Genomic DNA, 27,693 nt, shown 5'->3' with positions numbered 1-27,693 from the left:
TGGAGTTTGTTTCCTTTTTCTGTAGAGAACAGCTTATCCTCACAAAGCTTCCTTGTGATTTTAACTCATTCCCCCAAAGTAATTACAAGACTGCACCTCTGGTATAATTATAGACAGTAATTACCTAGTATTTTCCAGCTATTTAGTTTTTTTTAATTGAAATCCTTGGTGGTGTTTAGATTTGTGTGGGTGATGTAACTATTCATGACGAAAACATCAGTATACAACCCCACATTTAAAAACCGAGCAGGTCGGCATGAACACATTTTCCACACTCACTTGTAATACATCTTGATAATCGCAATCATTTTGTTCGTTATACGTAGTCATGTTTACATTTCAACACCAGCTCACAGTTCAAATAGAATTAAAGCAATTTACACTCTTAATACCTCTCACATAACAAACAATAATTTTGTGTGTTTCAGGTGGTCATCATGGAGGTGCAGGGTCTTAAATCTTTGGCTCCTAACAGAATCGTGTATTGCACTATGGAGGTCGAGGGTGGGCACAAACTACAGACAGACCAGGCTGAAGCATCTAAACCCACGTAAGTCTACCCTACATATACTCACCCTCATATGAATGTATTATAAGAAAAGTGATGATTGATTAATCTAACCTGCTCTCATCCCGGGCAGCATGGACAAATATAATATCATTGTCAAGTGCTCAGGCTTCTAGCTGGCAAGGCAGTCAGTTAACATCTGCAGATCTTGCCAAATGGCAAAACCTGTGGTTATTCTAGACACACCACAGCAGAATTTCTGCATGCTAGAAATTATATAGGCAGTGGACGCTTTCCCCACTGTCCTTTTAACAATGATAGTTTAAGAACAAAACATTTTTATTTTACATTTTTAGTGGTTCTCCTTCACATACAAAGCTTTGCTTTCGGAAATAGAAAACAGTTTAAATGAACGATCCCGGTGAAGCAATTTAATTTAATAAATTCACCTTTAACTGCCGAGTTCTCTGCCTCCTTCTTAAGATAAAAACATGTAATAAGCTGCCTGTGAGTGTCCCAAGTGCAAAAACCTTTGGAGGTGCAATAGCGCCAAGTTAAAAACAACTACTGTATTTAAAGAACAAGATAGGGGATCATTAAATTATGTATGTCAAATCATTTGTGGACTATACCTGCCGTCCAAAATCAATTAAGAGATTAACCCAATTTTAATGGCCTAAAAACGGATAGAATGAAAATATTTATGTAACACTGCCATCTTGTGACCAACAGTTGGATGCTATGAGAATTTTTACAGTATGTACTACTGGTGTGAGCTGGTCTATTTATAACTACATCAGGGGGAAAATGTTAGACTGAAATATTGATTGATGTGCTGACCTAAAGATTTACCACTGTCTAGTTGGGGGACCCAAGGGGACTTCACAACGACTCAGCCCTTACCTGCTGTCAAAGTCAAGCTTTTTACTGAAAGCACCGGAGTGTTGGCCCTGGAAGATAAAGAACTTGGAAGGGTAAAGTCTTACGCAGTCTAACAAGCATCATACATACAAACATTTTGGGTTGCATTGATTCCAAGTGTTATCCTGTAATATTTACAGGTTGTACTCCATCCAACTCCCAACAGTCCTAAGCAGTCTGAGCTGCACAAAATGTCAGTTTCTAAAGGCTGTCCAGACAGTGACCTAAGGATCAGGTTGGCCATTCGCATGGATAAACCCCAGAACATGAAGCATTGTGGGTAAGTCCTGTGTGAGAGTTTTTGTTGCATTCTCCAGGTTTCCTTCCACATTTCAAAAGCAATGCTCTTCCAAATTGTCCTAAGGTATCAGTCAGTGTGTACATGAACATTGGTGTGTCTAAATGTCCCTGCAATTCGCTGGGAACCAGTTTGTGTTTGCCCCTACTCCTGCCCATTGTTAGGTAGGATAGGATGAAATGAATGCCATGCTCACTCATGTCATTGATGATTTAAATGCTGAAAGTTTAGTTTTAATTATGAAGCCAAACATTTGGAGCAATGTCTTATTTTTGCATCAAGCTCTCCAGCACTAATTAGTGCTGCATATGCTGTATACAATTCTTACAATTATCAAGGTGCTATGAAAAAAGTCTTAATAAGACTTGGTGGACAAAAAAATGATCTATCAGTGTTTGAGGAACCCACACCAACAGTTATAGGAGAATAGCGACGTCCAGTGGACAGTATCTTAATCTCACAACAACATAGAGCATTTATGTCTCTCTACATTCCCAATTTTTCTGATTTAGTTCATCCATTTCCATGCCATTTTTCCTGACCCAAAGAAATACACATTTACTACACACTTGTTTGTACTATAACTATTTTAGTGCTGCATACATGAAAATGATTTTCTTTACAAAAAACACTTCATAACATTGTACAAGTCAATAATTTTGGTACTATGAATCCCTATGTCTGCCTTTTACCATTCCAATGTTAGATGGTTTTCTTTGAGAAGTGGCAGTCAAGCTTAATGGAAATATGCCCTCTTTGCTACATGGTGCCATGTCACTGATGCATGAGCTACACCAAACAAACCAGGCTCTTTTGATGCACCTCGCAGACACTGTTTTATTTAGGCCGACAAGCAGAAACGGCTTAAAGAAGCACCAGGGGGAAAGGCAGAAGAAGCACCCTCATCAGGGTTTCTCACAGCTAGCCTGTAAGCGGCATTGAACTGGGGTCCTCAACCTCAGATGTTCTTTTAGAATCCCTCTGACTTCTCTGTTTATTTTTCAATTGATTATTCTTTTATTATTGTGCTTGTGCATTGTCGTTATTTTAAAATATGTTGTTGTGTGTTGTGACAGGATGCTCATCCTATAACAACTTTCACATTATATACTCACTCGTTTATTAAATTATATTATTTTTATTCTTACTTATTTTATAATTGTTATTGTTTTTGTTAAATTCCATGGTATATCGTGTGGTTGTAATAACCGACTTCCGCCAGACGATGTCCTATTGGATTACAAATGAGTCGATTAGTTCTCCAACCCCTTTGCGGGTCCATTTGTGATTGTTACAAAACATCAACACTGACTTTTGCAGGGGGTAAATTCTTTCATGCATTAAAAAAAAAAAAAACAGAATCCCTCCAACTAACACATAGACACAAATCACACTTCCCAATAAATGTAATATTTTTTGAATTTAATTTGTTGTTTTTACCGACACAGGTACCTATGGGCCATTGGTAAAAATGTATGGAAACGATGGAAGAAACGATTCTTTGTTCTAGTTCAGGTACGAGCCTTTATTTTTCTTCCACTACATAACAATCAATACTGAGCATGCATATGTGTTTTTAATATACAGTAATCCCTCAAATATCACGGTTAATGTAGACCAGACATGGCCGCGATGAACGAGAAACTATGAATTAGGTTCAGCCCCATTATGACTACCACTATACATGTTTTCGCACCTGTACAGAAATAAATACAAGTACACAAATAGAAACATAAAAAACTGTATTTATTAAATATTGCAGCTATACTCATGCAAGACTGTAATGTATTAATATCTAAATATAATATATATTCTTTAAAATGAAACTGCTTAAATACTGTAAAGTCTAAAGGTAATACATTGTGAGTCTTGTTACCCGCACAATAGGGAAGTTTGATGAGAATTTAACTTCAGGTGTGTATTGAGTAATGGACTTTTCGCTGCTGCCGATAGGGTAGTGCTGAAGAATGAGAAAAAAAAAACACTTCCAAGCTGTCGTCCCTCGGCTGTCACAGCAATGATGGAGAAGCCGAGCAGGCTTTTTTTTTCGGGAGTTTGAGGGCTGAACAGGCTGGTAGCAGCCATTTCCTGGTGACTGCATCGGGACATGGGCAGCATTCGGTGGGGCGGGGGGGGCTGTCTCTACTGCGTTGCAGAGAATATGTCTCAGAGCTACATGTTGACAGGGGATTGACAAAGTCGAATGAACACTAGCTGGCCTAACACTTGGAGCTAGAAAAGCCTGAGCACTGCCAACTTGAAGTCTCTTGGTTGCTTCTAGCTAAATATCTTGCAACTGACAAATACTGGTCAATCGACGACGCATTCAAGTGTGTTTAAGTAGGAGTGTGTTTACCGGGCAGAAACCAAACAAACTCCATCCATCTTTTATTATTAATCTGCTCTTCACTGCTTTTATATGTCATTTGCAGTACAAAATTCTGCATGGCTATATTATTAACAGCACATTTTGATTCAAATCTATCCTTTTAACATTATTCATAGATGGAATGAAGAATTATTTTCCTACTTGCTGTGAATCTATTTCACGTACTTCATATTAACCAGCAGACATAAGTGAAGTGGGCTACGAGTACAATAAGTATTGAATAATATTTTAATGGATAAAAAATAATTAAAACAATATATTCATGTAGAGAAAATATATTTATACCTCAGTATAATAAAATGTAACTCTTTGTTTTTTACTGGATAATGACAGAACTCTGTGTTGATACTTGTAGGTTCCCTTCTCATTATTTCAATATCATTGTTGTCCTCACATTACCTCTTCCTTGTTCTTACAAACCGCTTAATCAGTACAGAGGCTCTGTGTCCCTCCTCAGAGCATTCGAGCAGATTATAGATAAAGCTCTAAGTAAAACTGGTTTGAATATACTGGCACGCAGGTCCAGATGCATTTTCTGTGACATTTAAAATTCAATAAGGATTTTTCTTTAAAGTCACTGTTTTAGATTTGTGTATTTTAAAAAATCCAATTAAATAAAAATGAGCACATTAATTTGGATCCATTTTATGTTTTAGATTTCAGATGCTGATTTTGGATGTAAAACAAATCTCTTTTATTTGTCATCATGGTGACTGGTAATGATGGTCTTTCTTGTTTTTCCTCTGTGTAATAAGTGACAGCTGAGAGTTGATGAGAACCGTGCAGAGAAACGCTCTGGGAAGAAAATTGATGTTTTGGGCTCGCAGTTGGGAGGCTGTAATTTAGTCACTTTTTTTTTTCGCCCATTCATATTCGCACATCCTTGAAAGGGTTGCGGGGATTGCGGGAAACCTCCCCCAGCCGACTTCAGCCCAATGGCAGATTACACCCTAGACTGGTCGCCAGTCAATCATAAGGCACATAGAGACTGACGACCATCTGTACTCACAATCATTCCGCCACCAGCGGGAATCGAGCGTGCGCCTTGCCGCATCATAGTCATGCGAATGAACCCCTACACTATCAAGCGGCTAGTCTCAAATTTGCCTTTGTTATTTCCTAAAGGCCAGAGAACTGCTGTAGAGTCTCTCCAACCTTTACTTTGCCCTAGGTCTCATCAGTGTTGTTATTTGGAATGTCATTTGTCACAAATACACACACGCACATACACACACAGAATGCAGCTGCAGTTCGAGTAAGAGCTGCCACTTGCAGCAACAGAGGTGGCGGCAGAGGCAGATTAGTCAGGCCTGTTGATTTGTGACGACAGGCTGGTATGACTGGCAGCAACTGTAGCAGCAAAGTGTTGTTACACTTCCTGTTTATGGCTTAGACTGTGGCCATCGTATTCAATTTCAAAGTAAAGCCAGCATCAGTCAATGTTATTTCCTGTTTAGCCTTTACTCATCCTTAGGACTCCATTTTCACAGACTACACTGTTGTGACTTTTGGAATATGGCTCTGCCTGATAACTATGTCTTGTGTAATGGAATGGAATATAGTTACGGGAGGATATTGATAAAATGTTATGTTCATAGAGTAAATTATTCACTGCCTACAACAGGTCTTCTTTTTAAAAGACACTTTTTCAGTAGTCCCTTTTTGCTCTCATTTCATCAGTCCAAGCTGATGCATGTCCTCTTTTCACAACAGGTCAGTCAATACACATTTGCGATGTGCAGCTACCGAGAAAAGAAAGCAGAGCCGGTGGAACTACTTCAATTGGATGGCTATACAGTGGACTACACTGACCCTCAGCCAGGTGACACAATAAAACACAAATATTGAAATCCTTTTCGCTTTGATTGCTTGCAGAAATATATACGAGTTGAACAGTATGTACATGGTTATGTAGTACAGAAGCATGAGACCGTAAGCATTAAGTTAGTGGTTGTCAATATTTTTTGTTATTTAATCATTTGTCTACTTTTATTTATGAATCCTCCAGGTCTAGATGGCGGTCGCACATTCTTTAACGCGGTTAAAGAAGGGGACACTGTCATTTTTGCAAGTGATGATGAGCAGGACCGGATTCTATGGGTGCAGGCCATGTACCGTGCCACAGGGCAGTCCCATAAACCAGTCCCCCCAACCCAAGTACAGAAGTTGAACTCTCGAGGGGGTACAGCGCCGCAGCTTGACGCACCAATATCTCAGTTCTGTAAGTGCTTCTCTACCGAGTAATCCAAATTAAATGTGTATTTAAATTAACACCCTCGACGTTGATTAACAACAGTTACCTTTGATTCTTGGGAGTTCCTAAGAAGAAAATTCAGAGAAACTACAACAGAAACATATCATGCATCCTCATTTTTTTCCCACTGTTTGTTCAGTCCATGATGTGGTCTGCCAATGCTTTCAAGCTGTCTCTTCTCTGCTTTGCTTTCTGTTGTAAATTTGCTGGACATTCAGATGTCAGTGGCTTTGCCATGTGTCTTTATGTTTCTCTCTTTGTTCCCTCTTCCTTTTTCCTCTTTGTAAACTAGTCCTCGCTTTCTTGTAGCTGGATTCAATGGTAAGTGTTTTCCTGCCTCTTTTCACCTTTCTCATTTTGTTGCTGTTTTCTTCTCCCTTTGTGCAAACATTTTTACACCAGTGACTGAACTAATAATACTTTTAAAATTTTACCAGTACTGAATAACAAATGTTATTCATAAGAGAATCCTTATTCACATTTGCGATTATGCAAGCATGTGCATATCCAGCAGTAGTATTTCTATAAACTATATGTTTATAGGTAGTGGTTAAGGAATGCTCACATTTCAGTCTAAGTAATTCTACAACACAGCAAATGCCACATCATTATCCCTCTTTTCTTAGTATGCCAAATAAGGGGTAGTGTACTAAACTTGCCAGAGCATGCATCAGTTTTCCAATTATTCAAACGTAGCAGTTAAGATATTAAGTGGGCTGAAGCCCAGCTGAGATTGTGTAGCCCAAGTATTCCATAAGTGTTTGTGAGCGTGTTGTATAATGTATATGATACAGACGCTGCAGTCTACTGAGTCTCCTCAGCTGTAATTAGTCATCACCAAGATTAAAGTGCCAGGCTATGACTTACAATACGTGTCAGATCAAATAACAAATAACTGCTTGCCTGTTCATGTATGCAAATATACTATTGGTGTGATTATTAGGGTAACATGTCAATCACTTAACTCTGATCAAAATACATTGCATTTGATTACTGTGTTGAATTCTATAACAAAAATAACCCCCAAATAATAACTGTATGCATTTGAACACTGTTTGTATGGCTTGATTGATGCCTGCTGTCAGAAGACAAGGAAATGTATACTTTTTGGACCATTTTCAAATGTCGATCTTCATTAAATTGGCTGGCACAGGATAGAATCTTGGTTCCAAAGTGCCTAAGGATTTGTCACAAAATAAGTTGTAGTCACCCGTTCAAGCTAACCAAGTTTGAATGGGATAGGCTCCAGTATGCCCCACAACCCTTGTGAGGATAAGTGGTTCAGAAAATGATTGAATGAATAAGTTGAAGCCAATTTTGAACTTGTCTGAGTTGGTCTGACTTCAGCAACTTAGAACGTCATGAATGCATTGGTGATTCATCTTGTGTCCGGAAATGAGTGGGCATGAGCCCATTTCAAATGTGCTCATTTTCTGAGTTGTTTGAATTACAAAACCAATTGTAATCAAATCACATACTGCATTGATGACAAACTTTAACTAGGTCGCACACTCTTTTGGATGGATCATATGCATGAAAATGTGGAAACAGGGTTGGGTCTTCTTCATAAGTCTGCTCAATACAAAAAATTGTTATTAGAGAGAGAGTTGGTTTTAAGGATTCGGGAGGGTATATGTATGTTTTTTTAAGAATTCTGCAAAAAAGCTAAAATCTCTTTAACACTAGTCGTCCAACAGACACCTCCTAGATCCTCTCCTCTGGATCTATAAACAAATAGTAGCCATCAATCATTGTCAGGGCCGTCCTTCCCGGCCCAGATGGGAGGGGGGTAACGGGTGGGGGTGTCACTGCAAGTTACTGTCCATCCCTCCTGCATGCCTCCACTCCCTCTCACTCACATCAAACAGACCTGACAGGCCACCAGCTACAGTCCAAAGGGGTCCAATGTCATTTTTTTTTTACATTTTGTTTTATATATTTGTATTTTTTTTCGGGGGGCTTTGAGCGGACACAAGCATGTAGCTTAGAGCATCTTTTTGTTTTGTTTGTTGACTGGCAGCCGGTGTGCTGTCATTCGGCAGCTAAGAGGACCATGTCTGACAAATCATTTGATAAGTGAATAGCAATGGGCAGTTTGTGTCAGCCTCAACTAACCTGTCTGTAATAATTGGAACTTTATGACATGTAGTACTAGTTTAAGTAATTACATTTTAGCCTGATAACTCAATCTTAAGAGGCCCTTTTTAACATTTTTGGGCAAACCTGTGTTTTTCAGTCTAACTGTAAGTCTCATGGGTGTTACTAAAAATAATGATAAAAATTACATTAGAAGCATTAAATGGTGCCAAAAAAGTTTGATTTTTTAAAAAGACTTGTTTTTAGAATGTTTAGTCACTAATATAGGTTTAACATGTATGCACCTTCTAGCCAGATGAACTATGGATCCAGAAAAAAATTATCAAACTGCATTGATAATATGATGATAAAACCCTTTTTTATTGCCATTCTCATTTTGCTGTTTTTTCCCTTTTTCTATCCCCCTTCCCTTTTTCTCCACGTTGGTCTCCTGTCCACCTATTTTGATGGGCTCTATGTTCAGACGCTGATCGAGCCCAGAAGCATGGGATGGATGAGTTCATTTCAGCCAACCCTTGTAATTTTGACCATTCCTCACTTTTTGAATTGGTCCAGCGCCTGACTTTGGATCATCGACTCAACGACTCTTACTCCTGCTTGGTAAGCATTATGTGAAATTCCTTGATGAACAAAGTGTCTTTTTAGTGATCATATATGTTGTGTCCCCTACATTTAGGGCTGGTTTAGCCCCGGTCAAGTATTTGTCTTGGATGAATACTGTGCTCGTTACGGAGTGCGAGGTTGTCATCGCCATTTGTGTTACCTGGGTGACCTACTGGAGAGGGCTGAGAATGGAGCCATGATTGACCCAACCCTTTTACACTACAGCTTTGCCTTCTGTGCTTCCCATGTCCACGGAAATAGGTACAAATGCACACACAGATGTGAATCGTTGCCTACATCAACCTTTTATTTCCAACAAATGAGATCCAATACAGTGTATCAGCGTATAACAGTTGTATGCATCAAGGTTTAACTCTGATCAGTTTTTACGCTTTTGTATTGGTTCACACCTGTATGATTACATTTTAATTTTTCCATTTTTTTCTGCTTTCCCTGTCTGATTTCCTTTCTAACCTCCTAAAATATACCTCGCCATCCCCATTAATAAACAAAATAACCCTTTTTAGTCAGCGTGTGTCAGAGTTGTTAAACTGGCCAGTATCAGAGGCAGAACTACAGCTAGTGCTTTCCCCCCCTTCCCCTGAGCCTTCTCCCCAAAGTATTAGGAAAGAACTCAAAATCATAGAGTTCATGAAGAAAAGGGATCTCAGGTCCCAATTTTTCTCAGGACCAAAAAGGTGAGTTACAGAATTATTTAATGTACACTGTAAAAAAAAATAATGATTAAAAAACCTGACTTAGATTTCTTGGTAAACTACTGACAACTATGGTTGCCACCATAATGTCTTCCAATAAATTTTCCAAAACAGTGACATCCACATACATCAAGTGTGGCAAGTGAGGCCTAGCTAGCCAGTTTGAAGATATTGCCTTGAGGAGTAGCCATGACAGGTTGACAGGTTGTCTCTTATGATGGCTGAACATTTCTGCCGATGACATGGTTGCACACGCCCATACAAAAAAGCTTCACACCTCAACACTGCTCACCCAAACACAATTTCCCTAAACTGAACTGGCCCATACATGCAGTTAGAAGCGCTCAGTTTCTCGGCCGCCTGTAAATGTGTCACAACTTGACTTGTTTCCAGATTGGTGTCAGTTCTTATGTGTTTTATGTGCCTGTAGTCATCACAATAATTAATAGCATATGTAATGTCATATAAGTAACATTTGTTGTGTTGCTTGATTATTGTCACATTGAGTTGTTTTAGAATAGCTAAGGTAGCAATTTTTTGACCATTGACACTGTGGTCAATTTATATCATTTTGAAGGTAGAAAAAATAGTTATGGGTCAGTTCATAAATTTTATTGAACTCATCGTATTGCATTCAATGTCAAAAAAATAAGATTTGATAAAATACAAAAAAAATAGAGCTTTTGATTAACCCATTTTTCATGTGATGTGCCTCTAAATTTATCTGATTTGATGTGGGTTAGCCTCCTAGAAAATGGAGTCCACTTGTGTGGACATCCGATTTTTGGTTGTCACAAGACAACAATGTTAAATTTTGGACTACAAGGGCCTGGCGTCTACTTAAGATGTGGACGTCATGTTTCTGTGAAATTGCATCATGTAAAAAGATAATTATTTTGTTTTTACTCTCATTGGGTCCTGCAAGAGTCTGGGTCTTAGGAGGTTAATATGAAGCTACTCCTGCAACAAACAAATGTGAATTAAAAGCCATTCATTCTTTTTTTTTAGAGCGAGTGAAAGTAGACTCTCTCTTTCTTAATTTTCAGTATCAGGCGTCTACAGGTGGCTGTCTTTTGAAATGTTCACAAAAGTTGAATGAAGGTGTCTGGATCAGATAATACTCGCTAAGCATGCTTATACACTCTGATATCAAACACCAGACTAATGAAACACTCCATTGTGACTTACCAACACCCTCTCCTAAACACGTGCGTGGTTTCCCGTTGTCCATTGAAAGGCCATGTCAAAAAGAGGTGGGGGTCGGCAGGAGGTGATGGATAGAGGGTGTGTCATGTCTCCTGCTTCTCATCATACTGTCACAGGCACCAGTCCAGTGCCGCTGCTGTCACATGCACTCTGCTCACACTCCGTCCAGGCCCAACCATGTCACATAGGATAAACACTGTCGGGATGCACAGAGTCACAGATGCACACCTGCTTTACCAGCGCTATTTCTTAACCACACAACCTCACTTTGAAAATATGCTATATTTCAGATAGCAAAAAAATGAACATTTTCTTCAATGGAGTTGTTTGAAGTGATTATGGAAGCAAACAAAAAGTTATAAGGTCATTAAATAGTTCACCAGGGTTAGAATTTTAAGTGTTCAATTGAGTGAGTGAATGTCTGTGTTGCCCTTCAATTTTATCTCTCGTGTTTCAGACCGGATGGAATTGGTACTGTAACTGTGGAGGAAAAGGATCGTTTTGAGGAGATCAAAGAAAGGCTTCGAGTGCTATTGGAAAACCAGATTACTCATTTCAGGTAAGAGATAGAAAATGATTACTATATGTAGTACTCATGACAAACAACAGTAATAGTATTGATTAGCCAACACTTAAACTCTCTCCAACAGGTACTGCTTTCCATTTGGACGACCAGAGGGGGCATTGAAAGCAACTCTATCTTTGCTTGAAAGAGTGAGTGATTTAAGATTTAAAAAAAACAACAACAAAAAAACGTGTTTTAAGTTTATAGTTATACGCCGCAGCGGAAGTGATACTGCTGCATGGTATTATTTTTTTACGGCACACTCATGCATGGACAGAAGTAAAAAATATTAAAATATAATTAAAATAATCTCCGATCTTTTTTTGTCTTTTCATTGTTCCCATGAGGTTTTGATGAAAGATGTTGTCACCCAAGTTCCACAAGAGGAAGTCAAATCTGTAATCCGTAAGTGTCTGGAACAAGCAGCTCTGGTCAATTATCAGCGCCTGTCGGAGTACGCTAAACTGGAAGGTAAGATACTGATTGATACATCACCACTACCCCTGACTTGAATCAGCACTTTTCAATATAAAAACTGCGCTAATGAAACTTCTTTCTTTGCTCAGTACAAGGACTTTTAGTTCAAATGGTAGGAGCAGAATAGACTAATTATTATGAATACTTGAAAACCTAAAATGGTGCCTTTTATATATGCTCCCCACGGCTGTACTTTTACAAGCCGCAAAAAAAAAACAGTAAGTAAAAATGCATTCAATTCTTTACTTTTTCCCTCTGCTGGCTTCTACCATGTCTCGGCTTTTCTTTCAGCTGAGCCCCACATTGGAAATATCTCTATTTGATCATCCTTACAGCTGTCTAGATGCTCCACTCCCTTTGCCTTGCTCTCTGATGACCATACTCACCTCTTCCCTCTCTTTGTCTATTGGTATTCCATGGTGTTTAGATTAGATTAAACTTTATTCATCCCATACTCTGGGAAATTCACAAAATTAACAACAACAACAAGAAGACCAATAAACAAGCCATAGAGGACTGCACATTAAGGGCCTACTATGATATTAATGTGCGTATAGTTCACTAGAATAAGATGACTTTGGCATTTAAGGTTAGAAAATTCAAGTAAAATTAGAGTGAGTTTCACTAAATTTATAAATGTATTAAATGTCACAATAAAAATGACAACTTCTGAAAGGAATAGAAAATGTTTATCACCCATTCATGAAGTAGAAAAATCTAGAAGAGAATACGCCCTATACAGTAGATTGAGAGGAACAATCAGATAATTGTATAAAGTGCATTAACTGATATTATATTTGACCCAACACTTTTTTACCAAATTCATCAACACATTTAGAGTTAACATAAATGGTTTCTGAAAACCTCTGGTCAAACCCTCCTTACCATTATGGCCGTTCTCTCTGACCTGGGCCTCTCGCATGCATCGGTATCCTCCCTCTTTCTCTGTAGGGAAAAAGAGAGAGATGTATGAGCATCCGGTCTTCTGCTTGGCGTCTCAAGTGATGGATTTAACCATTCGTGAGTACTTCATTTCCCAGCCTCACCCTATACCTTCATGTTTCTCTTGCAACCAGCATGCCCAGCCACCACAACAAGTAACCTAACAGCTTCAACATTATGTTCCAGTCTGAAATGTGTACTTTTACACAATCTGCCGTTAAGCTTGATTTTTTTTTTCTTCCTGTACCGCCTTGAAGCACATTGTCTGTCTGCAATTTGAATGCATTTTTACTTTGCTTGTCTATCCGCCTCCGTGTCTTAAGCTCATGATACACTTGAGAGGACAAAAATGCGGCAGTGTTTAATGATCTTTGGGTCGTTTTAAGTGAGTCTTTTTAGATAGGATAACTTGGGATTTCAGGTAACTACACTTTGTGCAATGTTGTGAGAAAATATATCGAATATGAGGTTTTTTTTTTTTTGGTTCTTTTCTTTTGTATTTTATTTTACCATCATTCTGCAAAATGAGTATTACAATTCTCTCTTCCTCCCTGATTTGTTCCCTCTTTTATCTGCCTCCTTTCCTTTTTTGTAACCTGTCTCAAAAGACAAAATGGAGGATTCAGGTGATTTATGTCTATTCATTTCCCATTAGCTTTAACCAGGTTATAAAAAAGTGAGGTTAACTTTGGTTGTTACACTGCCAGTTTCAGTAAGATTTTTAATACAGAAAATACAAATACTTTATTCTGACTGAGTGATGTAATTTCTAAGTATTGCTTGCAATCTTTCAAATTATAATATGCGTGTGTGATTTGAACTTAAAACGTTCTGTCCTTTCATTCTAAATTCATGTTATTCCTTAAAAGTCTATTTAATTTGCTCTCGGGTATCTAGATTAGAGTGCATGCGTAGTACGCAACCAAATGGAGAATGGATTTGGACCAAATCATTCGATATTCCCTTTTAGGGAGTGCAACTCTGAATTATTACAAAGAAATGGTTGTGACATGCATACTATATATGGAAAAATGTTTCTAAGCAATGCACCTTAAATGAATGACATTTCAAAACTTTAAAAAAAAAGCAGAGGGGTGACATTCTCTGTAGGCCAAACTGTGCTACCAAACCTGGAACTTAAGTTTGGCATAAGACATCAGGGTGTCTGAACAAGTCCTCATTATAAGTGTACAAAAGTCCCATTCTGTGGAAGCTGTCACCCATGTTAACATGACTTCAGCTCCTGTGGGTGAAATTCTATCAGCCAGTTGTCTTGTCCACAACATGACTAAAACACTTGAGCTATGCCGTTGGGTTGACTGAATGAGCATGAACCCTACATGGCCAGTTCACCTCAAAAAAAGTTTTAGAGGGGCAGAACATTTAGACAACTCCTTCATAAAATCGGCTTTAACAAAGACAATATTGAACAGGAGTATTTGTCTCTATGAAAAATAGTAATTTCCTTTTGTGTGAGTGGGTGTTTCACCTTGGGGTTGTGTTTTTGATGGTTTAGCAACCATTTGTGATTAATGGTATATGATCAAAATGTAAAATTCCTACTAGATGCTATTTACTTATTTTCGCTAGCTCTAAGAGTTGTCTCTTTCCTGAACTTTTGTTGTGATACACTTTGACTACAAAATTTGTTTTGTGCTCATTCAAAAATAGGTAATGGCCCAAAGGCAAGTACTGAATGTGATATATATATACAGTTCAGAATCCAGGCCATGCAATACCGCTCCACCCCACCCACGTCACAACTCTATTGTAAATGATAATGCACAAGTCAATGGCCCGATTGATCAAACGGACAATGAGGAGGTAATGTTGATTTTTTTTTGCAATGATGCTATTGCATCGTAGTCCAAAATGCATTGGAGTGCATTATCATGCTTATACCATGGCCATGAAAACTTAAAGCAAGTTGAGATTGGAAGTTGTCTTTTTAAATTATTACCAGGAATCAACCAATGAGAACTAAGCACAATAGATTAAAATAGAGTAGCCATGGTATAACTTCATTTCACCCATTATACATGATAGCAATACCTCCCATCAGGGCCGTTAAACTATTCATAACAATAAGATTTTTAAGTTGGGCAAGTTTGCTTGATTTGCCAAATATATATATTTATATATATGTTTTTAATGTGATGACTGGATTAAAAAAGCCTAGTTATGACTATTGGGCTATTGTAAGTCAGATAAAAAGCATATAATTATTAACATTACACAATATCACAACATTACTGCATGATTAATGTTGAATGTTGTTTGCATCCCCCATTTGACCATATTTTATCTGAATGTTGTCACATTTTTGCTGTCACTGACATAGATGAGACACAATACTTTAGTAATAGGACATGTCAATATATTCACTTCAAACTATAGTCATCTGTAATTACAACCTCGCATAATGGTAGAAGGGGGAAGGTAAAACAATGAACATTTTCTCGTCCGTAAGCATTCTTTTTTTAAAGGTCTTGTTTCCATTCTCAAAAAAATCCTCACGTACCAGCCAGTCATTTTTACTGTAAAAATATTCACATTAATGACTGAAAGAAAGATAACTTTTGAGGCAAAGCATCTAAGTCAATGTGATATATAAATATATATATACAGTTCCAATGTCTTGCAGAAGGCAATCTAACATGCATGTTCTTTATATCTAGTACACTAAATGCCAATGAATATGATTTTTTTTTCTTAAGGGTGTGTGTGCTACTTGCATTTGGTCGCATGCTTTAAATCCATGTATACCCTTTGCAATAGACGTTTAAGACTGTCTTTCTAAATGTTCACCTTTTGTGCCACAGAGAATGTTGGCCGGTTAGTTACTCCTGCAAAAAAACTGGAGGACACCATTCGCTTAGCAGAGCTCGTCATCGAGGTACTGCAGCAGAATGAGGAGCACCATGCTGAGGTCAGTGTTAATAAGCACGCACAATCCCACACACACATTTAACATGTTACATTTAATGACTTTATCTTCTTATAGATAAGGGTACGTATATTCATACTCATCTGGGTCATTTCGGTCTCAAATAAATAAATTCAACAATCTTAAAGTGGTGGAAATAAGTGAATTACTGACTTTCACCATGTTAATCACTTTAATTTAAATGAAATGAAACCAGTAGCTTTGATCATCAGCGGCTGGAATTGATGCGTTTACACTGACTACAATGAAAACTGCCCTCTCCTCAAATGTCTATTCCTGTTTGCAAAATGATTAAAATAAGTCCTAGGCCTAGACCTGTGCTAGACATGAAAACAGACTCGTTGTTTTAGAAAAATAAGGCGGTAAACTGAATATATCATCTTGATAAATTATCACAGCACTATTTTTCAGGTCTAAAGTATTCTCTTATAGGTACTGGAAACATCATCTTTAAAGCCTGTGGGTACATTAATTAGAGAGTTAATATGATGTGAATGTGCCAACATGTCAGCTCCTCGGGGATGTTGTTGAAGGACCAAGAGTGCCTGTGCATGGAGGAAAACTAATGTTTTGGATGTACTTGAAAATAGCCCAGTCCTTAATAGTGCCTCCAAGTTGATTATTCCATGGTGGTATTTGAGTGTAGCAAGAGCTCAATGGGTTCTTTTTTTCCTATTAGTTCATTTAATGAAGGAGTCGTGCGCAAGTATTTTAGCAGCTCGATCATATACATATTCTGTATCTGTCAAGGGGCTGCTGCTGTTTTCTCAAAGGACTAAATTGATGTATGTGATTTATGTGACGCATTTTTTCTGCCTCTTGGATTTTTTTCAACACTCACATTTGTCACTCCTCCACAATTTGAAGGCCTTCGCATGGTGGTCAGACCTGATGGTGGAGCACGCCGAAACCTTCCTGTGTCTCTACTCAACTGACATGGATGCGGCTCTTGAGGTGCAGCCACCTGACAGTTGGGACAGTTTTCCCCTCTTTCAACTACTCAACGACTTCCTGAGGATGGACTGTGAGTAGGGGTGAGGGAAATGGGATTAGCCACTCTGTGTTCTGACAAATATCGGATTGCTTCAGTACTTATTAAGAGGAAAAAAAGCAAAAGAATACAAATTGCGATTCCTTGGTTCTCGATTTGTTACTTCTTTCATTCTATGTATTCAGTGCCGACATTTTCCAAAAGCAATTGGGTCCAAATTAAGTTTTAAATCTCATTATATTGTGTGCAAAAAGGTGCATTTCTCCATTCATGTATGTGTGTCTTTGACTGAAGATAATGGCCACATCTTGACTTTGGTTGCTGCAGGCCTGCAATGTCTATAATGAACTGAATTCTTGCCAGAGGGATCACCAGGGCGCTGTCTGTGGTCCTGTAAAGGATACACTTCACTGTTCACCATTCCGACTCAATCAAGTTGGGTGCTAATTGTCCCTGGGGAATGTGTCCCCTTTTCTTTTAGTCAACTGGGAGTCAAGGAGAAGTCAAGAGTATAAGCCACTCATTCATTGTGATCAAGATCATTACAAATGTGCTCAATTGATAGTGCCTTAAATGACCATCACTTTGAAATACTAAAAAATGGCATTTGAAACATATGCAGCTAATCATAGACTAATTTCCTAATTTCCAATTTCAAGACTATCATATTAAGCAAATTACTCAACTCAACATTTTACATTGCATTTCATGATATACACTAGCTAGTTGGATGCAACAAAAAGTATACAAGCAACTTTCTATGCCGCTGACAACTAGATATATTTGCAATAGTTATTTTAAGTTGCAAACAAGCCAATAAATTAATGTGTGAAGATGTCATATTTAGAAAAACTGTTTCTACCATTCCAAGGTAAAATAAAGGGTTCAAGCTTACCCATACTGTACTCAGACTGTGTTAGAGTAATCTTTTCCACAGAAGGTCATCTTATTCGGTCCCATTAGAAATGAACTTATGAAGCAGTAAATAGCCGTAGTACATAACAGGCGCCGAAATTATGTTGCTGCCAAAGCAGTGGTGTTTGGGTCGCGGCAAGCCCTGAAAACCCACTCCTGGATACAACACATCCAAGTGGACAACAGCCGCTGAAGTGGCTAATTGGGAGAGTGGCAATCAGGGAACACAACAAACATTGCACCTACTGTGTATCACTGACCTTGACTCCAATGCCAACACACAGAAACACATGCTCAGGGGGGGAGAGAAAAACAAAGAGAGAGAGGGAGAAAAAAAAAGCAAGCACGCTGCATGGAGCCGTGAGCCATTACTTTAGCACACACTGGCCTCCATTTTATCTCCTGTGGTCTTTGTCAGTGTTGCCTTTTTACCAGTTGGAAGCTGGCAGAGACATGGACAAGAGTCGGTGTGTGTTTGTGTGTGTGACTGGTTCCGATTCAGAAATACCCTGACAATTATAACCTGAATTGGGTTTATACTGCGTCACACCTGTGAGAAGAGATGCAACGTCACATGAAAGAACACCCAATGGCATGTTTTAGTTTTTCTCCTTGAGCGATCATAGTGATTGCCTTTTTCGATACTCGGAAATAATCACAAGTGTACCCAAGTTTTGCCTTATGGATATTCACAGTTTCTTCGGTCAATGTAATAGCGATGCTAGTGAGAAATGTCTGTTTATTTACACTTAAAATTTCACAGATTGTCTATTACATGCTCATGCATAATAGACTAGTTTGAACATTTACAGTGACCATTCTTATTTTCTTACAAACAGATAACCTTTGCAATGGGAAATTCCACAAACACCTGCAAGACCTCTATGCCCCCTTGGTGGTACGTTACGTGGACCTGATGGAGTCCTCCATTGCTCAGTCCATTCACAGAGGCTTTGAAAGGGAATCTTGGGAACCTGTAAAGTAAGGAGATTTTATGTAACTTTGCCATCTTTATACCCTCTGATGGGGTGAACTATTATTCACCAAATAATGATCACTAATACATTACTTTTACATTGTAAGGAAATATATTTACCAGTACAGCAGCATCATCATGTAATGATCAAGTCAGTGTGGAAGAAGGGAAAGAAAATTCAAGAATGACCTTGGATTTTTTTTTTTATATTTTGAGCAACAACAAAAAAGTGATATCAATGTTGTAGTTACTGTGTAAAATACATGTCTACCTGCTGTGTGTGTATATTCGAATTTGTCTTTTTTGTTTTCTTCTGTTGTGTTTTTCTTTGCAGGAGTATAGCTAGCACTCTGCCAAATGTCACTCTTCAAATGCCCAAAGTACCAAATATAACTGTGCCAAATGTTAAAGTAGCACAAATGCCTAGCTTTTCTCCAAGAAACTGGATGGCTTCAAATGATGATTCAGAGTGTGTACTTGCCACCCGTAAACAGAAACATGCACACGTCTTTGGCATAAATGTGGCATCTAAATGACAAAAAGAGTGGTCCAGCCAAATTACTGGGCCACCACTACTAAATAAAAGGCTTTAGTTCACGTCAACTGTGGGAAAAGTTCTGAAACAGAATAATAAATTATATATTAGCTCTTCAGTTCACCTTTTTTTGTAAAAAAAAAAAAAAAAAGGACAAAATATGACAGTTGCACATACGCCTTTAGTAAAGAGAAAGAAATGGTAATATTCAAGAAGGGTTGCAAAGAGAATCAAGCTTTGTTTTCTAGATTAATAATCAACAAAGTGCTTTTGCGTGGAAAATATTTGTAGAAAAATGAAAAACATACATACATTAAAGCCACATTCATGCCATTTAATGGCTTGGAGCATGTAGCTGACTGATCTGACTTTTACGTCATGTTCTCCATTATAAGAAAAGAAATATTCCCTTGTCTTTTCCAGTGTCTTCACCACTATTGTTGTCAAATCTCTTGTGTGCAATTGTGTGTTTCGACAGACAAAATGGGAACGCATTTGTTTACCCGTATGTAAATTGTGATATTGACATATTTAGACCCCAGTAGGTATTGCTGTTTATTTCTTCCTTGAACCCTGTTTACATTTCACCCAAAACGTTTTTCCTGCCACCAATTTGATTTGCCAGTAGACATTTTACATGAGGAATATGATATTCTAAAACTTAACTGCAAAAATCTTACATTTTGTCTTTGAAGCAATGGGTCAGGGACGTCAGAAGATCTCTTTTGGAAATTAGATGCTCTACAGACATTCATCCGTGATCTCCACTGGCCAGAAGAAGAGTTTGGCAAACATCTGGAAACCAGACTGAAACTCATGTCCAGTGATATGATTGAATCATGTATCAAAAGGTAAGGAAATACTTCCAAATTTCCAGTAGAAAAACTTGGCAAAATGTCAAACTACTTCTCATACTTCACTCTGTAAAAGTAATTTTTTCATTAAAATATTTTGTGTTGCTTTTGTTCTTGCGTATCTTTTTGGTGGGTTCATATGGCCCTTATAGTTATATTACCGTATTTTCTCGCATTTACACCGCATCCTTAAAATTGCCTTTAAAAAATGCTAAAAATATTTATAACAATTTTAGTCACAAATTATGGGTGCATGTTATACACAAGAAGTGCATGTTATAATCGAATAAATATGGCATATGCGAGAAAATACGGTAATCCCCACTAAAGAATGATTTTATTTTTGTTCTTTCTTAAAGAACACGTGCATCATTCGAGGCCAAGCTTCAACGGAGCAGCCGGGCAACAGACTTCCGAGTGCCACAGTCTGTCTGTACCATGTTTAACGTCATGGTGGATGCCAAGGTCCAATCTGCCAAACTGTGTGCTATGGACCTAGATCAAGAGGTAAATCCAAAAATACCAAAAGCAACAGAACCCTGTAAACTAAATTTAAAGGCCACATAGCATATGGTTTTAAACCAAATGAAAATGGTTTCCCATCATTGACCATTAATTTGTGTGGGCAAAAAAAGGGTTTAATATTAACATACAAAATGAATTTAAGTAGTTAGCCTTTGATACACATCACTGTCTGGTTGAAAAGAATATGTACGTTTCAAGGGGTGAAATATAATTGTCATTTTCTCTGCCCAAATAGTCATTTTTTTTATTTCCTTTTTCACAATCAACATTATTTCACATATGCCATGTCGCCTCCATTTCTGTTTCTCAGCTGCTTTTTTTTCCCTCCTCTTTGTCTTGTGAAAGTTTGTTAGAGACTGGGTAAGTGTGGCCACAAATTAAATTGAAATCACACCCTGCTTTTCCCAATTGTATAATTAGTCGTCAGTTTTCCCTGTCTGTCTTCCTCCTTTTTAATTGTTTGGATTTCATTAGCATATGCGTAGTTATTATTGAATATACATGGGGTAGAAGTGAGAGATCTCATATTTCACAGAATACTGAGACTGACAATGAATTCATTATTGCGCAGCCCGTAGCTGTACTGTTTGGTGGCACAAGCACAAACAAAAGGATTCATCATGGTAACACTGCATCTGAGTTTCCATGACAGCCATTCTTTGGCTACATTAAAAAATTCTTGCTAGCCAAACAATTACAATGACATATGGAATTGAAAATAATTATTATTTTATCCATTGTATAGTCATTTGAGTAAAATTAAGCAACAATTATTTGGTTTAAAGATTCAGTTTGACACTCAAAGTGAAGCAAAGGGATAAAGGCCAACCAACAATTCCTTCTTGAACAATTATTATTTATTTTATTTGACTAAATACATTTAATGCAAAACTGCTGCACATAGTTGGCTGGGATAGGTTTCAACACCCCCTGCTACCCTTGTGAGGATCAGCTCAGGATAATGTATGGATCCTATTTAATCAATCCAGTATTCCGTAGATATAACTCAGGGGCCTTTTGGGCACTATTTGTGTGATAAATGTGACATCATTTGCATCAGAACCATTTAACAGTCAGGTGTAAATGTTTGTTAGAAACCCTTTTTCTTGCCATCTGTTTTTGTCTCTCACAAAGGCGCACACATTATCACACTCTTGTGCTTTTCTCTTTGTTGTGCGTGTAGAGACAGTACCATTCTCAAATTGACAACCTCATTGAGGAAACAGTGAAGGAAATGATAACACTGCTTGTAGCTAAGGTAAAGTGCCTGATGGTGATATCTGCATAACATTTAGGTATTAATTACTATATACACTGTTTCTATTCCAGTTTGTGGTTATTCTGGAGAGTGTCTTAGCTAAACTCTCCAGGTATGATGAAGGAACGCTCTTTTCTTCTTTTCTTTCTTTCACAGTAAGTTTTTCTTTAAACATTCCAAATTCTTCCCACATCATTGTTAGAAATTGTTAATTCACATAATTTACATGGTATAGTAAAATGTTCATCAACATTTCAGAGATCATTTTAGTGTGACATTAAAAAAAGGTTACATTGTTTATTACATATTTATTTATTTCTAAAATGTCTTTTCCTGTGTCTGTATTCTCACCTCTTGCTACTGTGACAGTGAAATTCCCCGAATGCAAGATGAATAAAGTTATCTAATCTAATCAATAATTGACATTTACTATACATTTATCCATCTATTTAAAGTTGTAGTGATTTTTAACTGTAAAGTTACAATATAATTTTGTTTGTATTTTAATTTGTATTTCTCTCTTTTTATGAAAAGGTGAAAGCTGCCTCAAAATATGTTGACGTACCTGTAAGTAAAAGCTTATTTGTTCTCCATTACTTTGTCATTTTCCATTATTTCCAATGTATAAAATGATGGTGCATTTTGTATGTTTTGTTCTTTCTGCAAATATTGGTGAATGCTTTTCTTTTAAATTTATTTAATGTGTTTGTGTTTCCTGTTTCAAATGTATGTGCTTAGACTCTGACAGCCTTGCGCAATATACGTTGTGGCCTTCTGTGGTACAACACATACCCATTCTGCTGTTAACGTGGCAGTGATGGTGGTGCACATTTGGTAGTGGGTTTGGGCTACATTAGCTGCCAACACTTCGGCCGTGCGACATGACAAATATCAAATTAATGCCTTGTCAAGGAATGTGAAGAGGCACTGCTTACCCTGGCAGGGGTCGTAATTCCCAGTCCAGCATGCTAATTGTGTTCATAATATAATAATCTAAAATTTAACAGTTAAAAAAAATGATGCACATTTGCACATCATGGCTCATCATTGCAAATGTGTTAATTGAGGTTAAAAACAACAACTAATTGTGGTGGTTGTTTTTTCTTGAGTGGTTGCTAGTTTCATTTAAAAAAGGAAAAGAGGAGGAGAGAGAAACTATTCATGTAAATTTAAACAGGCGATTTGAAAGGCAAAATATGCTTTTGAGATTGTGTTATGTTGACACTTACCCTCCTGTATTGTCTTCAATGAATATTTTAGATATTAAAATGGCGGGTCCCCTCACAATCTGCTCTCACTGGTGAACCAAATTGGTTTGGCCCAATTCGTTTTGCACATGGCCAGACCGTAAGAGATGGTTGGCAGCCATTCTCCATTCTACTCAACAACAAAAAAATTGACTGAAGAACATGACTGCTCCCATAGAACCTAAACTTGAGGTTATTAACTTCCTCATTTAAAGTTGTAATATTCAAAGAAGACTTGAGAATGGCTAGCAAGCCAATAATTTAATTATTAGTAAAGGGTTATCACACGCTACATCAAAATTCTTAATATAACGTTTGAAAAATAATGAGAAATCCTGATAAAAACACGTTTTGAAATGTCGAGTTTTAAATTGAGGTATAATTTTTATGTTATTTCATTATATTAATACATTTTTCCTGCCTTGACCTCTCCCTTACCACATTTTTTGCAGAAACCGGGAATGGATGTGGCTGACGGTTATGTGACCTTTGTTCGACACTCCCAAGACATGTTGCGGGAAAAAGTTAATGAGGAGGTCTACGTCGAAAGATTGTTTGATGTAAGTCATCAATTGTCCTTTTGCTATTTAATTCTTTTCTATTGATATTCTGTCCAAATTTTACCCAATCAGTGATTTTGTTAAACTGATTGTTGTTCAGCTTGCTCGTGTTTCCACTAGTATAAAAAAAGCAAACCACTCGTGGTTTAATCAACTTTGAACTCAGCCATATGACACTGTTTGCTTTAAATACATAAGCTGGTTGCAAGTAACACCAAAACAGCACACTGTCTCCAAATGAAAGATTTTAAATGTATTGTAATAATCCCTGCATCTGGATGAGTTGCAGCTCTTTGCCTAATCTGAGGGCCTTTTTACTGATCTTTTTGTTGCACTTAGGCCTCATTTTGTCCTCATGTTTTTTTGAGTGTGGACAGATTACAGGTACTATGATGCCGTATTGTGCATATCTTGTTTTTAGTGGAGTCGGAATTAAGAAGCCGTGTGGGGGGAAAAAAATTGAATCGAAAACAAAATTGTTTTCAAATTATATCAAGAGCAAGAGCAGTGTGTGAATATTCCTTAAGGTAACTAGACTAGGTTCTTTGTTATTGCAGCACTCAGGTTGATTTAATGTATCTGTGAAGCGAACCAATGGCGGAAAATGAATGCAAAACTGAGTCAGATTGTTATCTGTTTGGGTGCAAAGAATTTCACAATTGAGAGGACTGGATGTGACAAAACTACCCCAGATTGCACTCATGCTGCCAGCTACAACAAAGTCTGTGGAAAGATATCCTGCCCATTAAAAAGACACACAAAATTCAGAGAAAGAGAGAGAGATTTGAAACATTATTGGAAGCCTGACTGCTAATTTAATGTGCAATGTTGTACCTCCAACAGCTATCTTTGGTGTGAACTCTGGGGACTTAAAACTCACTGCATTTGTGGGTGTGTGTTCGCGGCCCACGATGAATGACAAGGATTGAATCAGACTCTGGCTAGCTGAAACCCGTATGCTACTTTGCACGTGCGTGCGTGTGTGTGTGGGTTTGCGTGCATGTGTGTATGTGTGTATGTGAATAGGAATGGAGTGTTGGGGGGGTTAATCTCTTAGTCGTACTATTCTTTAGCTTCCTCTTAAAAAGGATCACACAAACATGTTTACTTCAGCTAAGATTCTAAGTCACAATTGATTCATTACTAAACTTATCTGGTTTTGAATTAGTCAACTGTGTGTTTATGTCTTTCTGGATATTTTGAAACTTGCATTATCCCAAGCTTAGACAGAGCTCTCTTTTCAGATAATCCAAATCAACATAAAAACAAATCATTGATTGAAAGCTTTGTTTTTCTTGTAATGTTTTCCTCGGGTATTTGACTAAGCAACATATTTATTTGTTCTTAAACAGTAATTGTAAACATTTGTAGATTTAAAAATGGACTGTTTGACCAATAAAAGCCATCCTTTGAAATCCGGCCTTTAACAAACAAAAAAAAACAGTTCTCGAAATGATGAACATTACCTTCAAGAATATATTGAATCCTCATCCAAGTATTTGAACGTTTTTGTTTTTAAAATAATGACAAAATAATTAGTCAATTACTTGAACTAATTTGGATAACTGGTTGTTCCCATGCCACTTCAAAACTGTAGTATTATTTTTCCTCATAAAAGTAACATACTGCTTCTAACAAATAAAATAAAATCTGTCAACAGAACAAGTACAATTTAGTGCAAAGTAGCCCTTTATATCTTATTAAAAGTCGACATTTTAAGGGGCATTTCATTTACTTTACTTGTGTTGAGACATTTATTTACTAGAAACAAAACATATATTTTTAGAAGACTGATTTTGTTGCAGTACGCTCTGTGATTATCTGTCCAATCCCTGGTTTCGACGAAAATCAAGCAATTAATTCATCAGGCACGACTTTGAAGCACAAATATATATGATATAATGATTGTCCACACTGCACAAGTCAGTTAAATAAAAGATGTGTATGTTAATGTGTATCTTTATGGTTAAGCCAGTTTGGATGCCCCAGTGGAAACATGTATAGTATGTTTGCAGCTATCTGTCTGTGCCATTTTGTTGAAGCGAGGCCTTCAGGTGCAATCCGTCTCCTATCGTCTTCTTCGCTGTTGGATGTGACAGAGGTGTCCGGTGTTGCTTGTTGCTGATTCTTGAGCCATTGCTTTTCCCAGTATCTGTTTTTCCTACACGAGAGGTTTTCTGTCAGAATTAGTGTCAGTACGGCTTCTCTTTGTTGTCATGCTGTATTAGTTCTGCCTGCGGCATCACAGTGGCCGATGAAGGTGTCTGTGGCTCTTCTGTTGTGCTTTTCTTGTCACTCTATTCTTGGTTTTATTCAAGTCTCTTAAATCTTCTACCCAAAACAAAGCTTCTTGAATCTTGAAATATTAACCGCTCAGAATGGTTGTTCTCCAGGAAGGGAAACCATTCAAGTTTACTGCAAGGATGCATGCATCCAAGTCTCTTTATTATTATGACCGTTGTGGAAGGAACTGCTGTGAATGTATTTTTACAAAGGATTTTAAGGGGATTTAGCACCTAGGTGGCTAACCTTCGTGTCCGAACATGGTTTGGTCATTTTTTTATACCAATGAAATATTTTTTTTTTTTTATATGGGACACTTGTCACTTTTATTTATAAGATTGCCATTTTAACTTAACTGCGCTCTCTATCTATTGCTTTTTTTGTCCGTCTTTGGCAACTCTACTGAAAGTATATCTATCCTGTTTTTGTAACCTGGGACATTTTTTTGTTTACTCCCAAATGACAAGATTATGGCCTTAAAATGTTTTTAACAGGTCTTAGTATAAACTACAACAAGACTAGAATGTTTTTCTGGTACCATCATTTCTCTCTGATTAAACTTAAAGGGATTTCATTTTAAATCATATCAACACATAGTGTTGAAAACAACCAAATGTGTAATATCTAAAACTGTTTTTAATCTGAGGGTGGACAGTTGATTATATTTTCTTTGGCCAACTCCAGTTAGTTCAGAATAATGCAAAATAATTTGCTTAGATGCACATTGGAGCAATAGGTTCATTAAGATTGTCTTAGTCCCACCCCTAAAATATAATTAATGAAGTACAATCATATTTCATTTTAATTGAGATTACACCATTCATTTGACCTTTTAATACCAGTAAGAAGATTATTTAACTAGGACCTCTTAATTTCAGAATATATGTCAGCACTCATAATTTCATGTATACATACAGTGACAGTAGACAGGCCCATATGTGGTCTAATACTTGTAAGGTTAAATAACCAACATGTTTTAAGAAATTAAACATAATCTGAGATTAACTCTGTTAACAAGTGCAAACAGATATAATCTGTCATATACTAGAGGTTATGTTTTATTGGAACATAACACGTGTAACTGATAGTTGGCCCATTTCTCTGGATAAGTAATCTGCTACTGTGTTAAAACAGAATCTGCAGCTTTTGTTTTTCCATTTCTTTGCCTCTGGTACCGGCAATATGCCAATCCAATCATGAGAATTTTTATTTTTCCATTTCCTTGTTGAAAATCCACTGAAGGCAGGTGTGGCATGATGATTACACTTGAATGGTTATATATAATCCTTTGTAGAAATACAGTTTACTCAATTTTTCTTCTCTGTCCCCTGATTCCAGTGGGTTATGGTAATTTGAAAAATCACAGCACAAAAATAAAACAACTTTAAATTACCTGAAATCTCAATTTCCATCAGGTGTCACCCTCTAATTATAATACTAATGCTCTGGTCATCCGTTTTTGTCAATTAAAGAAGCATAAATCTTAGACTGTTACATTTTTACAAAATGAAGAAAAAAAATCTTATCTTAAATTTAATCTAACTTGGTCAGTAACCAAAAAGTGTAGAGTATACTCAATGTGACTATGTATTAAAATAATACAGTAAAAAAAATGGTTTTATGTGT

At 37.3% G+C, this 27,693-nt stretch overlaps 1 protein-coding gene across 10 annotated transcripts in view; it reads left to right on the top strand.

Moving 5' to 3' along the window:
• Positions 1–27,693, top strand: part of cadpsa (Ca2+-dependent activator protein for secretion a) — a 47,975-nt gene that overhangs the window by 9,731 nt on the left and 10,551 nt on the right. Inside the window, exons 6-29 of one of the 10 annotated variants that reach the window (XM_077726189.1) lie at positions 429–550; positions 1,371–1,482; positions 1,570–1,709; positions 3,176–3,242; positions 5,830–5,938; positions 6,125–6,337; positions 8,931–9,067; positions 9,144–9,331; positions 9,598–9,768; positions 11,450–11,551; positions 11,643–11,706; positions 11,905–12,028; positions 12,986–13,054; positions 15,799–15,905; positions 16,791–16,947; positions 18,669–18,810; positions 19,140–19,274; positions 20,036–20,191; positions 20,554–20,701; positions 21,065–21,079; positions 21,903–21,977; positions 22,049–22,132; positions 22,512–22,544; positions 23,677–23,784. In XM_077726189.1, coding sequence (XP_077582315.1) covers positions 429–550; positions 1,371–1,482; positions 1,570–1,709; positions 3,176–3,242; positions 5,830–5,938; positions 6,125–6,337; positions 8,931–9,067; positions 9,144–9,331; positions 9,598–9,768; positions 11,450–11,551; positions 11,643–11,706; positions 11,905–12,028; positions 12,986–13,054; positions 15,799–15,905; positions 16,791–16,947; positions 18,669–18,810; positions 19,140–19,274; positions 20,036–20,191; positions 20,554–20,701; positions 21,065–21,079; positions 21,903–21,977; positions 22,049–22,132; positions 22,512–22,544; positions 23,677–23,784 — 2,778 coding nt within the window. Of the gene's footprint in view, positions 1–428; positions 551–1,370; positions 1,483–1,569; positions 1,710–3,175; positions 3,243–5,829; positions 5,939–6,124; positions 6,338–8,930; positions 9,068–9,143; positions 9,332–9,597; positions 9,769–11,449; positions 11,552–11,642; positions 11,707–11,904; positions 12,029–12,985; positions 13,055–13,584; positions 13,603–15,798; positions 15,906–16,790; positions 16,948–18,668; positions 18,811–19,139; positions 19,275–20,035; positions 20,192–20,553; positions 20,702–21,064; positions 21,080–21,902; positions 21,978–22,048; positions 22,133–22,511; positions 22,545–23,676; positions 23,785–27,693 lie in introns of all 10 variants that reach the window. The other 9 variants (XM_077726190.1, XM_077726191.1, XM_077726193.1 and 6 more) reach the window with 9 other exon arrangements.

This window comes from Stigmatopora nigra, chromosome 10 (genome assembly GCF_051989575.1).
Source record: "Stigmatopora nigra isolate UIUO_SnigA chromosome 10, RoL_Snig_1.1, whole genome shotgun sequence".
Lineage (NCBI taxonomy): Eukaryota > Metazoa > Chordata > Actinopteri > Syngnathiformes > Syngnathidae > Stigmatopora > Stigmatopora nigra.
The sequence above is the reverse complement of the archived record's forward strand: the minus strand, read 5'-3'. Positions and strand labels throughout refer to the sequence as shown.